Source organism: Andrena cerasifolii, chromosome 13 (assembly GCF_050908995.1).
Source record: "Andrena cerasifolii isolate SP2316 chromosome 13, iyAndCera1_principal, whole genome shotgun sequence".
In the NCBI taxonomy this organism is placed as follows: Eukaryota; Metazoa; Arthropoda; class Insecta; order Hymenoptera; family Andrenidae; genus Andrena; species Andrena cerasifolii.
In genome coordinates this window covers 9,369,572-9,385,395 of record NC_135130.1, presented here as the reverse complement: position 1 = coordinate 9,385,395, position 15,824 = coordinate 9,369,572, and the positions used below count along the sequence as shown (strand labels likewise).

Below are 15,824 nucleotides of genomic sequence, written 5' to 3'. Positions count from 1 at the left end.
TCTCGAAACACATGCCACAGCCATTGTCCGTAGTGGTCCGTAGTAACGGAGATGCATTATTTTCACGTGTAAATTTTCAATCTGTTCAACTTGCTGGGCGAGCTACGCGAATTCGCAGGGATATCGATCGAATGTAATCAATGAATAACATATTCATAGATTTAGAAACTTTTTGTAACAATGGTCTTCGAATAAAATCGATGGCTGAGAGGTGAGCGAGTTTCGACTTCTTTCACACCGCACGCTGCCGATAGGAGGACTACAGTGTACAAGAAATCTTTTTCCTCGTCAACAATTGAAAAAAACCAATCGAGGAAGCATTAGCTTTTTAAATTATTCGTTGGTAAAACGCATGTGTGTGATCGTAACGCACCGGTTGAAATTTACGGATTTCTACAATGCTCTATATACGATCCGTTCAACGATTTCGATCGCCTTTCGTCTTAAGAACAGTGTTGTCTGCACAGAAACAAAGGTTCGGTTTATTTAAAGAAGTATCTCTATATGTTCTAACATTCTGTTGAATTTCCTCTGCACGTATTTTTGCCACCCGCGTATCCCGCGTATTATGCATTCGCTTCATCTTGGAAGCTTCAATTACACAATCTGTAATTATATATTAATTGCATTCTTTAAGCAAGCTATTGCTAAAACTCCAACTTATTATATCTTTCTTATACGCGAAATCGTTTATCTTGAATATTTTATGAGCCTATTGTTATTTGCAATTTACAGACTACCCAATAACTTCTGGATGTCTAAATATGCCAGGCTGTGCAGCAGTCGGCTGCAATAATCGTAGTGAGAAAGGTTATATTATGAAATGTTTCCCACGTGACCCTAAATTGAGAAAAATTTGGCAAGAACGTGTGGCTAGAGCCGATTGGGAGCCATCGAACAATTCATTCCTTTGTCACGTACATTTCGAGCCCCAGGAGTGGTCTATAACGCAAAGTGGCAGAATTAGATTGAAAAAAAACGCTGTTCCTTCTATATTTACTATAACATCCACTAGGAAGTCTCCCAAAAAAAGGACTAAGATAATTCATATTAAAGAGGAGATCGTGTCGCAAAGCGAATACAGCGCAGAGTGCATGGAAAATGATACCGAGTATTCCTCTGCCGAACATTTAGAAGGAAAGGATTCAGATTTTCAGGATGTTGACGAGCCATCCATGCAATCCACTGAAAGTGAGTTTAAATATGTCCTTGGATCTGTAGAGGAAGAAGAAGAAGAAGAAGAGGAGGAGGAAGAAGAGGAAGTAAATATTAATTATAATCTTCAAGGAAGAAACATTGCCATGATCGGTGAAGATAATCTTGCAGATATTAGTGGTCTTGTAAAGCAGGATAATCTTGAAGTACAAGTGAACGATAATAAGCAAGAAATTGGAGTATCCTTAATGATCAACAAATCTGAAAGCGTACAGACACCAGCTGCCATCGTGAAGGAGGAAATCAAGCTAGAAGTTATGGATCATAATACATTTGAGGATAGTTACGATGAGATCGAGGAGAAATTGAAACAGATTTGCGACGGTGGGTCTACGGAAGATGAGAACTGTAAGAAGGAAGGGGGAAAAAAGTTGATGGTTAAAAATCATAAAGAAGATGAAGATGTACAGGTGGTAGATACGAGTTGTGATTTTAATACTTACGAATGTAAAGGCGCTATGTCTGTTAATAAAGATGATAATTTTCCAACAAAAAGTGAAACTAGGCACATGCTTACGGATAAAGAAGAAAATGTTGAAATCATCTTTGGCGCAGAGAGTGGAGACGAAAAGATGCCTGTTTCCCAAGTTACGTCAAAGATCGATAAACCGGATGGTAATATTTTGGAACAGGACAAAATAATTCCTATTAAAGATGAAAAGAAAATTTTTAACGAAGACATAGAAGAAAATTTTACTAAAGACGAAGTGCATGTTATACCAAATATCAGGGCAGCTATGAAGCGCAAAAGGAGAACCAGGGAAGAGATAATGAAGTCGATAAAAAAGTCAATTAGAAGTACTTCCGATCGAGATGTTAATTCTTCGAGTAATAGCGAGATGTCCGACAGTATAGAAAAAGAAACAGAACTAAGAAACGAATCGTCTATGTCTCTGCAAGAAGTAAGCGATATTAGTAAAAAGAATGATGCAGACATGGAAACGGCGAGATTTATCATCAAAGTAACTGGTGATCCCGATGATGTGACTGAAATTATTGAAGAGTTGTCATCTAATACCATAGGAACGCATGTATCTAAAAAGTTTAATGCTCTTTATAAAAACGAGGAGAACGATGCATTTGTTACATCCATTATAACGGTACTTTCGCCTAAAAATAGTAAAGAAGTTATTTACAGCGATTTCAGTAGTCCAATAACGAAAGATGACTGTGTAACTTTAAAGAAAAAAGAGCCAATGGCAAATGAGTCTCCTCGCGAGGAGAAAGAGTTCGAGAGTTTAGATTCAGCTCGTAACTCAAAGAAATGTCACCCTTTGTGTTTCAGAAATACTGGTTCGGACAAAGAGGATAAGAATCAAACAAAAACTAATTCTACTCTGCCGAATTGTGTACACAGCGCTCAGTTGTCCCAGGAACATAACACTGGTTGTGGTATTTCTCCTGATTATGGGGAGCTGCTAGCGAGAATACAAATTCAAGAAGATGTAATTACAAAATTAACCGATCAGTTGATTATCTGTAAAGAGTTGGAAAACAGTATGCGACACAAGAACGCTGAATGCGACATTCAGGCTAAAGAGGCAGAAACAAGTTCTAGAATTAATACAAGATCGAGTAACACGCAATCTTCTGTTATGACTAAGAAAATTTTAGAATCCAAACAAAGATTAATCGAAGACTTGTCAAATAGGGTGAATTATTTTGAAGAAATGAATAAGAAGCTAATGAAAACTGTTACCCTGGAATCTCAGCAGAAAAGAAAACTTGAAGGGCAAATGAAGCAAAAGGATAATCGGATAAAAGAGCTTAACTGGAAATTAGAGAAGGCCTCTAAATACCTTGAGAGAGCAGAGAAGAACACAAATACATACAGAAGGAAAATGTTAAATATGCAGACTATTATGAGAAGGAGAAAACTTTTAGACGAAAAAATGAGCAAGTTTAATGAAATGATAATTGATAGTTCCAAACAAGAATATTCGGAAAAAGCTTTAGCCATGGCATCTGATATTAGGAAAACTTGTGGAAGAAATGGTTACGACAAGTTACTTTCTTATGGGTTTCCACTACCGCCATTACCAGCTTTACGTAAAGGCGTTCTGAACGAAGAATTTGCAGATCATAATAAAAGTGATATCGATAAGGGGCGAAATTCTTCTACGAAATTATCGATTAAAGCAGAGAAAGTACAAGATGTAAATAATGAATCCGAGGCGGATGAGAAAGTTTCGGAAGTTGCAGAATCAATAGCTAAAACAACCGAATACGATGGCGCGGAGACAGTGACCGGAACTGTGCAAGACATTTTTGATGAGAATAATGACGGTGATGATTTTAGTACAAACGAATTGAGAGAACATTTCATTTTGCAATTGAATGCAGTGATGTAGCCACGGTTTCGTAATTTAAATACATCTTCCTTTTTTACTATCTTGGAATTAGTAAATCTAATATTAAGATCGTAAATGCTTAGATAGGTTTTCTTCTACCATTGTACAATATTCATTGTGCACTTAACAGCTATATTTATTGTACAATACCGTTTCATACTCTTGCTTGAAATGTAAATATATGTACAAACATTATTATATGTAATATAAAGTAGCACTTTAATCAGAGGACTATAGTATTAAGTTATTATTCGAATTATACTTCAGCACACACTTGTCTGTCTTAAATAAGCGTCTTATTATTATATACCATCTTCTTTGCATTCGTAAGATTTAAGCAAAACGTAGAGAACAGGTCTGCTAGAGTGATGACAAACTTGTTTTTCGATAACTTTTGCCAAATTGATTTTACATGTTTCAGTTAAGTGTATGTGAAGTTGAAAGTAATGAAAAATATTAAGTAAATACATTTCATTATATACCGTTTTTGTAAGTATAGTTACAATCCAGTGGCAGACTTATTATTACTGATCTTCTTTTTCTCCTTTGACTTTCCATCCTTAGATCCAATTACCTTATCACATTCGCACCAAGGTGTGCTCAGCTTATCACACATTAGAGAAATATTAAGGACGGTTAACGGAGTGTCCCCAATAGTCATTTTAATTATTCCTAATATCTTATAAGATACGTTATTTAAGCCGGTCTGACGATCTCGTTTTCGAGTAACTTCCCGTTGATTAAAACACTTGATCATATCTCGTTTCCTATGATTCCTATCGTGTATATGTCTGAAATTAACATAGCGGATACAATGATTAAGAACTGATCAGACTTAAGCGTGCATGTTTAGTTAGAAATTAATCTTACTTAAATGTATTATGCGTTCCAGTAGATATATTTTGTGGTCTTGTGACAGTTAAAGCTGCCTCTTTCAATCTAACATAGAACTCGTCGTCTTCAAGACCCCATCCCCAATATTTATTAGACATTCCATTGACTTGTATAAAATGTTCTCTGCAAAAATATCAATTTGCTTATGTAATTTTCAATATGTCTCGTGTAACACAAAGCGGCTCGATAAAGACCTTTTAATAAGTAATATGCCTCCGACAAAGGTTGGGTAATGGTATCGAGGATGTAATTCTGGAGAAGACACGTGGTAAGGGCCCTTGATGGGAAAAGAATATAACAATTCGTCATTTATAGGCAACAGATCTACATCATGCATAGCTATATAATCGAACTCTTTATTAACTTCAAGGAAGCCAATATTTATAAGAGAGGCTCGATTGAATCTAAACCTATCAACCTATGAAAATTTAAAAGTCTCATTAGTACAGTGAAATAATAAAATTGTAGCAATTTATCAATGGTTGTAGAAAAGAGAAAGGTGCACCTGATTGAGTATAAATATATGATAGTCTATATTTTGTTTATCTAAAAATTTCTTCATATGCGGAGCAAATATTAGCAATTCCTCAAAACGATCTCTAAATGGCACGAGTATAGCTAAACGATGCGATACTTTTTTATGAACACTATCACCATTCTTCTCCTGTCTGCGATTACTGTACTGACTCTGCTGAGTAGTTATTTCGCATTTGCATTCGTCTGAAATGATCAATATGATGGATCTTTTGGGCTGTTGGTAGCCTGCGGTAGGAGTATTGAGAAAAGCTGTATCTTACCGATACTTATAGGAGCGATGCTTATCAAGCACGAAATAACAAATGTAATCAGAATGCACACGAATATGTATTTGAATTTTATGCTCTTCCAAACAACTTCCATGCCGAATAAGAAGTATGTCTACGAGATATCTTATGTTTCAGAGTCCACAGACTATTCATTCAATAAACAGCTTTAGAAGGGTTTATTGATGCAGCAATATTCTTTCATTTCAGTAGAGTTAGTAAAAGTTTAGTACTTTTCCTATCCTCGTTTACGATAGATTTTGACCGCTGCACACCTACTTATGCGTATCCAACATTCCTGTCCAGGCATCTGTCATATCACATACGAAATTTCGTTTTCACATACTTCCGACAGATTAATTGCACTTTTTTCCACCTGCGAAATATCCATCGGTCACTGGACCGAGGAGGATACGTTCTCTGCACCAAATACACATATCTTCTGATCGATTGTACGCATAATTATGAGACACGTTGAGGTTTAATTCGTGCATTATCGATATCTAACGTTATTCACTCGAGCTTGTAAAAATCACACGTTCTGACCCATGGCATTAACAATTCAAGACTACACGTTAAATAACGAACTGTGTCATTAACAGCTGCATTACTCTTGATTACTTTCGTCTTGTAGCATTGTAGCATGCAGTACTGTGCAGTACTCACGCTGATGCTGCAATCCTTAAGCTTACACTACTTGCATACGTGAACTTAATCCATATAAAGATATTTCAAAATACATGTGCTCCTATCGGAAAGGAAATGATTTTTTGGGGGAAAAGCAATCGAAACGTTAGAAAATAATTTATAATATATTTTACACACGGCCCTTCGTTTTCAATAAAATCAATTTGCATTTCGTAGACTCAGAAATTGTTCTCACGTCAACGAGTTTCCATTCTACTTTATTCGTCTACATTTCCTATTTAGTAAATTAGGTCATCGTCTCTTACTATTCCTTACTATTTTAATTACATCCTACAGAGTTCTGTTTAACTCTGTGAACTGTAAGCACTAAGTAAGCAGTACGATTTCATTGAACATGTATATATCAGGTATATGATGATTTTTAAATATGAATTTAGCATCAAGTCCTGCATTTGCTGATCGATTCTGTTCAGTATTTATTCCTTCTAAAAGCTGTGGTTTTCTCCGAAATATAATTATTTACGTATAATCATGTATTCTTTTCTTTGAAATAAATTTACGAAATGTAAGTACGTGTAAAGTCATTTCCTTTTGATTTCCCGCCAATCTCGTAATATAGATGAATGGCGATACATACTATAGTGGCGTAGATTATAGTCGTGAATGAGTAATATGCGTACTACACAGGGGATCTCAAACTATCCTCGCCTTGATTCTTTTCGAAATTAAATATATTGAATTACAAATTAGGTAAAATAAAAAAATTGTAGATGAACGACTAATACTTGCTTAAATTGAATAATATCGTAAGAAGACGTCAATACTTGGGTAATTTTGGCTTGCGAGAGAAATATTTGTACATTCTTTCATTGAGAGCCTCTATAGTGCCTATAGTGTGCTATAGTGTCAGAGTGATGGGTGTTGTCTGTCCTATTCATTAATGTTTGCATGAAAAAAGTATAGAAAATGCCGCCCAAGAATTGTAAACACATATTTTTATTATTTCTCGGTTTATTCTGGCTCCATATACAAGGTACAAATACATATTTCTGCTTTCTAAATTCTCATTCATCGTTTCCAATAGCCTCTCTTTTTCGCTTACCTAAATTTATATCGTTAAATATTCAGATAGAGAATAAAGAAATTCCAAGATATTCAAATACAAGGTAACGATGCAATTACTTATCATTTACTGAATTACAGGTCAAAATCTGAATAATACCGTCACATGGTGTACAATCTCTGAAGCTGAACAGGATAAATGTAATGCATTTTCAAGAGCGGTTGATCGTGAGATAGCATTCTTTGATTATAGCTACATTTCATTGCAATGCAAACGCGCATCTAACAAGGAAGGATGCATGACTATGTTGGATCAGGAAAAAGCACAGATAACCACTTTGGATCCAGGCGAGATTTTTATAGCCGGACGATATCACAGCTTGATACCAATTATGCAAGAGATATATGAGAGTGGAGTGAATTATCAATATGCAGTTGCAGTTATTAAAAAAGGTTCCTTGCCAGATGTTCAGAGTTTGAACGATTTGAGGGGTAAAAAGGCTTGTTTCAGTGGTCTCGGAATGCTGGCTGGTTGGGTTATACCTATTCATACGGTAAATATAAATTCATTTCGTTATATTCTTGGACGATCGCTGGACAATTAGATAACTTTTTATGCATTTAGCTAATGAAACAAGGTGGATTAGAAATTGTCGATTGCAATAATCATGTAAAGTCGGCGATCAAATACTTTGGACCTAGCTGTGCTGTGAATTCATTGATCGATAAATATAATCCCTTAGGTAAGTGGGTGCGAATAATTGTTACAATTCTGTCCGTCTGGTTGTTATATAACGATTTTAAATGTTAGGCGATAATTCTGACCAGTTGTGCAAACTGTGTATTGGGAAAATACCTGGAGGAAGATGTACAACCTCGGATCCATACTCAGGATACGAAGGAGCATTCAGGTGTTTGGTGGAGGCAGGAGAAATTGCTTTCTTGGTGCATACGACCGTAGACGAAATGACATCTACGACTTTTGACTATAGTATGTTCCCAAATCAGCATTTGGTTGATTATACATTATTCAATTATAAAGCAAGTGGCATAATTTTTTTCTCCTTTTATAGATTCCGTGAAGAAAGATCAGTTTGAGTTACTTTGTCGGGATGGCACCCGTAAGCCTACCGACGAATACAGGCATTGTAACTGGGGCACTATCCCATCACGCGCGGTAGTCACATCTTCCGCTACGAAACTCGAAACTCGCCGATTATATCAGCGATTCTTAGATAAAGCAGTCCGGGTACTGAATAAGCATAACGCGAAAAACTCCACCGAATTGTACGACAATCGTTTCGAAAATCGACCTGGTTTCAACAACAGATTCGGCGAAAACAATTTCAGCAGAAGCGGATACACGAACCCGAATGAATATAACACAGACAATTCGGAAAATCGCAACGGGTACGAGAGAAATTACAATGGTAACGAATTGGACCCGTGGGACAAGCCCGAGTCAACGAACATACAGCCAATAGAGACGTTCAACTTATTTGAGTCCGCTCCACGATACGGAATACATCACAACCTGATATTCTCTGTAAGTATTAAGTACATAATTTCGAGTATGTTTCGTTTCTTATTACAATCTTATACTAAGTTATACGGTTCTAGGATTCAGCGCGGGACTTTGTTCAATTGCCCGAGAAAGATCAAACGTATAGTGGTTATTTGGGCAGGTCTCTAGATCCAATATTGGAAGTGCGTCGTTGTACCGTTAATAGGATGACTCTGTGCGTTACTTCCGACGCAGAAATGGAAAAGTGTGTGAAAATGAAGGTAAAGACCTGAAAGACAAAGACCGGCGCAGTAACTTTATGTATATCGTTACAAGCTACTTTTATTTCAGATAGCGTTAAAGGCGCAGCTATTGAAACCAGAATTAACTTGCCACAAAGGTCATAGTCAAATTCATTGCATGCAGGCTATACAAACTGGGTGCGTATATTTCAAGCACAATGGTCTACTAAAACAAGTGTATACGTGCTAAGTTAATTGGAAGATAACACCGTTTCTCATCTTCCCTTTCTAGGACTGTCGATGTAACGGTATTAGATACCAGTGACGTGTACACCGCTGGTCTACGTTTCGACTTGATTCCATTCATATCGGAGGTTTATAACCTACCCACGCCGGAATACTACGTGGTTGCAGTAGCAAAAGAAGAAGACGACAATACAGACTTAACTTATCTGAAGAATAAGTACACTTGCCACACAGGAATTAACACGGCCGCGGGTTGGGTGTATCCATTGGCGTACCTGATTTCCAATACTTGGATCAGGGGCTACGGTTGTGACTCCGTCCGCGCTGCCGCGGAGTATTTCACCAAATCATGCGTACCTGGTGCACTCAGTACCGAATACAATACAGGTAGCTTTACGATCCGTTTGCTAGCAATATTTCTCAGGGTTTGATTGAACGTCGTGCGTATTGTACTTTGCAGGGGTGCCTTACGATAACATGTGCGATCTGTGCCACGGTGCAAGTTTCCGTTATTGTCGCAGAGACGCGTCCGAAGATTATTTCGGTTACACAGGTGCATTCAGATGTTTAGTGGAGGGCGGAGGAGACGTGGCGTTCGTGAAGCACACGACAGTGGCCGAGAACACTGATGGGAAACGACGAGAAACCTGGGCGCGCAATACCTTTACAAAAGACTTCGAACTACTTTGCCCGGATGGTACTCGCCGACCAACCACCGATTACATGCATTGTAATCTGGGAAAAGTCGCGTCGAATGCGATCGTCACGCGCGGCGGATATTACGGATACAACGAGACGCAGATAAACGCTTATATAAATCTCTTCATTTATGCCCAACAATTTTATGGCAGGAAGGAGCAGGACGAATTTAGCTTCAGCATGTTTTACAGTCAGCCGCCTTACAGCGATCTGATCTTTCAAGACGCCACGCAACAGCTGATGGTGATACCGCCGGAGAAACGGGAGTTCAGTGCCTATCTGGGCCAAGACTTTATGAGGGCCAGAAGACTCGTGGACTGTAACGCTGGTGCATCGTCTATAGAGCATTCAGTGATCGCCACGATGACTATGATTATACTCACCTACGTGTTCACTAGATAAAATTCAGTACGTTTCTTCTTGATACCTATATGTATATACATTGAACCAAGAATAAGGTAGAACTCTAAGAAGCTAATAAGAATATTTTGCGCGAAAAGACGCGTTTAGCTGTCGCTATGATTCCAATTTATAGTTTCACAGTCTCTCTGCGAAACGTGTTCACAAACTTATTATATATAGCTTCAGCATGCTTCATATTAATGCGTTGCTAGATGACTGAGCGCGGTACGATAGTACACATATAGTTTCACATGAGAATAAGGAATATATTTGTATCGTTAATTCCAGACTTAGATCTGATCCGTCCATTTTTGACAATTTTACACGATTATCAGATAAGTATCGTAACATGTAACTAATTTTATGCGTATGGTATGCCGTCCATGTATATTTTTATACGTATTAATGAAAATAAATCTATATAACTCCTTAGACGTGTCCATTATTTTACCATTTTATTTCCAAGTTTTCCGGCTAACAAACGTTTCTTTTCAATCGGTGTGTTTTTTCGTGACTATAAATACCTTTTACTTACGGCGATTCTCCCTCGTATTACGTAGCTTTTGGTTGCGTTAATTCCTTGATTCGTTTCGTTACTGTTATTCGAAATGGAAAAGAAGAAATTACCGATTGATCCTGAATTAATTGCCATTCATAAACTATTATGCATTTGAACCTAAGGAAAATAAGCGTAGCCCTAGCTTTTTGGGTATCGCTATCGCCGAAGAATCTCGTAACTTGGATCTCGCTGTAAAATTGTTTGCTGAATTCTTCACCCTTCCCGTTTTACTTGTCTTCAATGCTGTCCGAGGACAAATGATTTTCTTTTCTCTCCCCGAAGTGATTTCACCGATTTTTGGCTTTCGACCAGACGCCGTCACCTTTAAATGGTACACGATCGTTTACATGTAATGAAACGTGCATGAAATACCGAAGATTCTGCAGGAACGACTTTTACGCCGAAGGAGGGAGGATTTCGTTGCGATTTTACATATTTAGGTCGCGCGAGGATGTCGATGCGCCTGCACTTTCTCGCAGCTTTTCTACGTTTCTGCAATCACAACTTAATGTCTCGATTACTTGCAAATTTTTTAGCATTTTTTAATCGACAAGTTGCAACAGGAGAACCACCATTTCACGCACTTTCGATTTTCCTTTTTTTGGCTTCACTACGTTCACCAACGAATTATCAACTTCTTCAGTAGAGTCGATGCTTTTCACTTTTCTGGGTGTACACCAGTGAGCTCTCCCTTCGCTACAGTGTTTTTTAACGACGGACTTCGTGGAGATTTTGCGTCTATTATATGTATAAAAGAAGAATGATTTATTAGCAGCGAGGAAAGTTAAAATAGACAATGGAATATACATAGTTACTGAGATCTGGACATTTTGGGGCAGGATTTCTGTAGCTTGTCTCCGCAAATCGGCGGATTTGTTGTTGCTAATTTGGACATCGTAATTCCAGGTTTAAATCTCTCTTCTATGTATAGAAAAAAGGAAATAGTCACACTGTAATTTACATTGTTGGTCGATTCAATTAGAGTAGGTATATTTGCTGAGAACTTGGATTTTTCATCACAGTTTCTGTTTGCTGGCGAGTGATTTGTCAGTAGAAAAGAGTTGAAGTTTGCAAACGTCTTGCTTCACGATGTTTGGCCATCGCTTCGTTGTCAAACATCAAACCTTTCGGTATATTCCGTTCGTTCAACTAAACCAAAATTCAAATTAAACCACAGAGCGGACCGTTCAGAACGCAAGTAAACGATATGAACACGGATGTTCTCCAGGACCATGCCCCAAGGTACGCGAAATTAGCGGAACCGAAGAAGAGGATCGATACAGTTAATAATTACGATGCCTTCAATGTAAGTACCCTAGAGTAGGGAACGGCGAATAGAAAATATTGCGCGATTTCTTGAGATTCCTACGATACAATCCAGGTAAAGCGAGGAGCATTGTCTTATCAAATTACGGATTCGTTAAACAAACTTGCTCAGCCGAAACGAAAACCAGGTGTAAATGCGTTCAAGGCCTCATCTTCCTCCGTGAAAACTACCCCCGGAGATGCAGGTAAATTCCGTAAATTGCCTTAAACACTTCGAGTCTTCTATCGAGCAACAGCGATTTCTTGAACTCATTAATCATTTCCACTACTATATGATGTATGAATCTCCAGCAGAGAAGCAGGGACACCGTAAACTGATAAATAGCAACGAGCAGTCAAAGTACACGCAAGAATCGAAGAAGAAGAAGTTTTTATTGGACACGTACGCTCGCATCGTTGCAGCTAGAAATAAATGTTGCACAAAACGGTTGCACGATCTCGCTAAACCGAAAAATTATAATCCCCACAATCAGACCCCAGCCTACGAAGATTTCGATAATTACTTTCAAACGATTAAAAAGTACAAAGCAGTAGATGGAAAACATTAATTACGATGCATTATATGTTGAAACAAGTGAAATGTAAAAGCTTACGATACGCAAAAGAAATATAAATAAAGAATTAATATTTTGTTTATTTCATTACGATTATTTTAACTTTATTACCATCGCGTTAATTATAAGTACACGTATGCATATATTCATGACAGGCGAGAAACAAACGAAGGACTGCTTTCCTTCCAGTATGTTTTCTTCCATTATATCCGGCAAAGGTAATTAATATAACAGAAAAATGGATAAATTAAAAAGAAACCCAGTAATGTCATCAAAGATGACGTACATAATGAACCGCTGTAAATTATGTCATACTTAATCAGTTCGCGTCTCATTATCCCCACTGTTGACCCAAAGAAACATTTAACCTGATTACTCGCATAAGCAAGGCTAATAAACGAAAGGAAATTGATCTTATACTATTTTTCTATCAACAAAAAGAAATTTAGACTTCGCTAAGCCTCTGTTAGATCAGAACGTTGCGCTGAAAGTCGTGAAAAATGGCTCCAAGAATTCAGAAACCCGTAGCGCCTGCGAGGAGTACAGGTCGTACAGGCCGTGTACTCAGAAGGAAAAGTGTAACCGTGAGGGAAGCACCTTCAAGAAAGGGTAGAGCGGTACCAGGCAGGTTGAAAAAGATAAATAAATCGAAGTATAAAGCAGGGCAAGTAATTCTTTCGTTACAAAATGTGCGATTTTTAACGATAATTATTTGAAACCCTAGAAAATGTTACTTTAATCGTTTCTAGGAAGACCGCTGACAAGATGAAACTGAAAAGGTGGCTGCAAACACCAGCCGATTGGGCGCGTTTCAATGCCTGGGTGAAAATCAATGCCCAACCCAAGGAAATCCCGGAACCCGAGCCAATAGTAGATACATGTCCTACATTAAACAATTTAAAAGTCATCGCTCCTGCAAGCTCCTGATCGATGAATTACGATTTCCTTTAGGTCCGCCGCGCGAAGCCGCTGTCTCAGTTGAGGAGAAGAATAAAACTATTATCGGAGCCTCGCAAAGCGCCCGACCTAAGTGCCCATTGCAGGGACTGGATCCTTTCGAAAGCTGCGTTAAATGCGGTGGCATCGAGACGATTAATTCTCTTAGCTCTGCCAAATGTGAGATTAGTCGATTACGGTCGGGTCTTTTACAAAGTCTCCCCAGCAGCTTTGAGGTACCAGGCCTCTCAGAGAATCATCGACCTAGCCCAGCCTTGTGTCATTCTCCCCGAGGAATGCCGGCCTCGGCCGCAATGCAGACAGATGGTTGACGAGGAAAGGCTGAGAAAATTGGCATTGGCGAAGAAACTGCGCCACTGTCCCGAAGAATTAACACCTGAAGAGATCGCGGAGGTGTTCACGCCGCACGGTATAAAGAGAACCGCGCTCTTGTACGAGGTGTTCAGTCGTTTCAACATTCACCGTCCTGTTATCGTTATTTCATAAGAGCAGGGTAAATTAGAGATTACTTTGTTTGCTTTCCAGATCACACCGTGGATGGAGTTCCTGGCATTGCCACCGTATACGACCTTAAAAGACAGGAGAGATAGGACTGCGGTAGCTTGGAAGAGGATACTAATAGAGGAAGGAGATGAAAGGGGCAAGGGTGCCTTAGTCCAGCAGAGGAAGAGGAGAGAAAGGGAGCTGAGAAAGGCGAGAAAGAGGAAATACAAAGACATGGAGTGTGATGAGATATCTCAAGGCGAAGGTGACACGAGGAAAAGTACTAAAGGAATTAGAAGAGGAAAAAAAGATGAAGGTGAGGAGAAAATGACAGAGGACGAAGAGAGGAAAGCTAAAAGGAGGAGGCTGGAGAAACATGCTTGGAGGTTCGCACCAAATCCGTGCAAGGATGACCCTAACAGAATCCCAGGAGCAGCTTTAAAAGTAACAGGTCTGGGTTAAAGCTGAAGAAATCGGTCTGTCGCAGCAAATAACGAACTGACGAACGTTATTGTTCGTTACAGCATCGCCACGACTGGAGACGTTGGCGAAACCCACCATGCGCGAAAGTAAAGCCATCAGAGCTAATCCCTTTGGCGTGAGCAAAGGCGCCTTGTCTGCTGCAGCTTCCCCCAGAACGGATGCTTTGGCGAAGCCACCCAGACCGCGAAGTCCTGTGGAAAGGAAGCCACCGCGAGAAAAAGACGAGTATGGAGCGCCGATATTCGAAAAGCCTGTAAGTCAGTTTCCTTTAAACCGCCCAGACTAGTTATTAACGATCGTGCAGCTTCACGGAATAACGTTGACACAGGTATACGGAAAAGTGTTGCCCAAAACGAAGCCGTACAAAATGGGCGAATGTCCACCCCCGGAGGAGAAGAAGAAGGCGAAGATCAAGAAACGTCCAATTGATCCGATTGCTTACGAACGGACCATTGATCCTTGCATTTACCCAGACCTGGCGAGAAGGCAGAGAAGGGAGAGGAAAAGGGTGGAAAAATTATCGGGAAGGAGAGGTGGGAGAAGAAGGAGGCAAAGGGGAAAACGACTCGCTCCAGAGAAGACTGATGGTACTCCGAAGGCTGACGACAAGAGAGAAGAAGAATCGGATGTAGCTGAGGCAGAGGAAACCGAGCCACAGGAAACCCAGGCAGAAGAAACCCAGGAAGCATAAGTAACGAGAATTGCAGAGTTCGTGAATGAAACCAGAAAGGGAAAAGATGGAAACAGATTTACTTGCGTTATTTGTCATTATGCAAGACACGATCGTTACCACTTGATCCCGTGGAATAAGAATTCTAATGATATCGATACACGACTAAAATACTAATAAAAGTACGCGGCAAGAGCAGCTGTTACGCGATAGGGATGTCCAAAGACATAGTTGATGCACGAACGTATCCTGGGTTTTCCTTGATTGCGCAAATCGCGGTAAGCCAATTTGTTTGAAAGAAATGGAATCCGTGCAAACAAGGAAAGTGCATTTGAAGACATATGTAGATGTACGCGTTGATGAATGGTTTTTTTTTTATACAATTACTCATGTAAAGAGATAGTAAGGTGTTATCGCTGAGGTTGGCCTTGCACAGTATTTTGTATCGTTCGCGATTAATTCTCACACTCGAGTAATTAATATTTGCAACGTCGGCTACGGGTATACCCGCTCCCATTTTTATCTCCATCTACGCGTATGTATTTCGACGAGACAAAATATATTTACTTGGCCACCCCCGTTCCCTCCAAGTGTACATATCTCTACTTGTATGATAATTACGTCCGTGAACTGGTTTTCCTTTTTAGTTGGGGTATAAAATGTTTTCTCCTGTTTTGAGCCCGCTCAGTGTCCTCAGTGTTTCCAAACACCGACTGCTCGTGAGGC

General features: G+C 39.2%; 5 protein-coding genes across 5 annotated transcripts; 4 read left to right on the top strand and 1 right to left on the bottom strand.

Moving 5' to 3' along the window:
* Positions 1-503: 503 nt before the first annotated feature.
* On the top strand, positions 504-3,794 carry LOC143375846 (uncharacterized). The gene is made up of 2 exons (XM_076825394.1): positions 504-608; positions 736-3,794. Exons 1-2 carry the CDS (start codon positions 569-571, stop codon positions 3,564-3,566), a joined length of 2,871 nt encoding a protein of 956 aa, XP_076681509.1. The 5' UTR covers positions 504-568; the 3' UTR covers positions 3,567-3,794.
* On the bottom strand, positions 3,678-5,974 carry Beta4galt7 (beta-1,4-galactosyltransferase 7). Its single transcript, XM_076825400.1, has 5 exons — positions 5,258-5,974; positions 4,966-5,180; positions 4,655-4,878; positions 4,437-4,583; positions 3,678-4,357 (listed from the first exon to the last, which is right to left on the bottom strand). Exons 1-5 carry the CDS (start codon positions 5,358-5,360, stop codon positions 4,066-4,068), a joined length of 981 nt encoding a protein of 326 aa, XP_076681515.1. The 5' UTR covers positions 5,361-5,974; the 3' UTR covers positions 3,678-4,065.
* A 610-nt stretch (positions 5,975-6,584) lies between these two features.
* Positions 6,585-10,498, top strand: Tsf2 (transferrin 2). The gene is made up of 9 exons (XM_076825120.1): positions 6,585-6,944; positions 7,115-7,527; positions 7,599-7,716; positions 7,785-7,964; positions 8,047-8,519; positions 8,594-8,758; positions 8,829-8,917; positions 9,012-9,352; positions 9,426-10,498. Exons 1-9 carry the CDS (start codon positions 6,878-6,880, stop codon positions 10,064-10,066), a joined length of 2,487 nt encoding a protein of 828 aa, XP_076681235.1. The 5' UTR covers positions 6,585-6,877; the 3' UTR covers positions 10,067-10,498.
* A 1,334-nt stretch (positions 10,499-11,832) lies between these two features.
* On the top strand, positions 11,833-12,499 carry LOC143376017 (uncharacterized). Its single transcript, XM_076825798.1, has 3 exons — positions 11,833-11,931; positions 12,007-12,136; positions 12,246-12,499. The coding sequence occupies exons 1-3, from the start codon at positions 11,833-11,835 to the stop codon at positions 12,497-12,499; spliced, it is 483 nt and encodes a 160-aa protein (XP_076681913.1).
* Positions 12,500-12,782: 283 nt separating this feature from the next.
* Positions 12,783-15,653, top strand: LOC143376016 (uncharacterized). Its single transcript, XM_076825797.1, has 7 exons — positions 12,783-12,787; positions 12,947-13,114; positions 13,255-13,375; positions 13,457-13,900; positions 13,988-14,396; positions 14,470-14,681; positions 14,757-15,653. The coding sequence occupies exons 1-7, from the start codon at positions 12,783-12,785 to the stop codon at positions 15,117-15,119; spliced, it is 1,722 nt and encodes a 573-aa protein (XP_076681912.1). The 3' UTR covers positions 15,120-15,653.
* The last annotated feature ends 171 nt before the right edge of the window (positions 15,654-15,824 follow it).

What these genes read in the sequence shown, in the direction of transcription:
- LOC143376017 (XM_076825798.1), top strand. Translation starts at nt 11,833, where the DNA reads ATGAACACGGATGTTCTCCAGGACCATGCCCCAAGGTACGCGAAATTA. An exon ending in ATAATTACGATGCCTTCAAT is followed by an intron (nt 11,932 to 12,006) that starts GTAAGTACCCTA and finishes GATACAATCCAG; the next exon opens with GTAAAGCGAGGAGCATTGTC. An exon ending in AACTACCCCCGGAGATGCAG is followed by an intron (nt 12,137 to 12,245) that starts GTAAATTCCGTA and finishes AATCTCCAGCAG; the next exon opens with AGAAGCAGGGACACCGTAAA.
- Beta4galt7 (XM_076825400.1), bottom strand. Translation starts at nt 5,360, where the DNA reads ATGGAAGTTGTTTGGAAGAGCATAAAATTCAAATACATATTCGTGTGC. An exon ending in CATCGCTCCTATAAGTATCG is followed by an intron (nt 5,181 to 5,257) that starts GTAAGATACAGC and finishes TGATCATTTCAG; the next exon opens with ACGAATGCAAATGCGAAATA. An exon ending in ATATATTTATACTCAATCAG is followed by an intron (nt 4,879 to 4,965) that starts GTGCACCTTTCT and finishes AAATTTTCATAG; the next exon opens with GTTGATAGGTTTAGATTCAA.
- LOC143376016 (XM_076825797.1), top strand. An exon ending in GAACCGCGCTCTTGTACGAG is followed by an intron (nt 13,901 to 13,987) that starts GTGTTCAGTCGT and finishes TTTGCTTTCCAG; the next exon opens with ATCACACCGTGGATGGAGTT. An exon ending in CGCCGATATTCGAAAAGCCT is followed by an intron (nt 14,682 to 14,756) that starts GTAAGTCAGTTT and finishes ACGTTGACACAG; the next exon opens with GTATACGGAAAAGTGTTGCC.
- Tsf2 (XM_076825120.1), top strand. Translation starts at nt 6,878, where the DNA reads ATGCCGCCCAAGAATTGTAAACACATATTTTTATTATTTCTCGGTTTA. An exon ending in ATCTACGACTTTTGACTATA is followed by an intron (nt 7,965 to 8,046) that starts GTATGTTCCCAA and finishes CTCCTTTTATAG; the next exon opens with ATTCCGTGAAGAAAGATCAG. An exon ending in CAGTACCGAATACAATACAG is followed by an intron (nt 9,353 to 9,425) that starts GTAGCTTTACGA and finishes TGTACTTTGCAG; the next exon opens with GGGTGCCTTACGATAACATG.
- LOC143375846 (XM_076825394.1), top strand. Translation starts at nt 569, where the DNA reads ATGCATTCGCTTCATCTTGGAAGCTTCAATTACACAATCT. An exon ending in AAGCTTCAATTACACAATCT is followed by an intron (nt 609 to 735) that starts GTAATTATATAT and finishes TGCAATTTACAG; the next exon opens with ACTACCCAATAACTTCTGGA.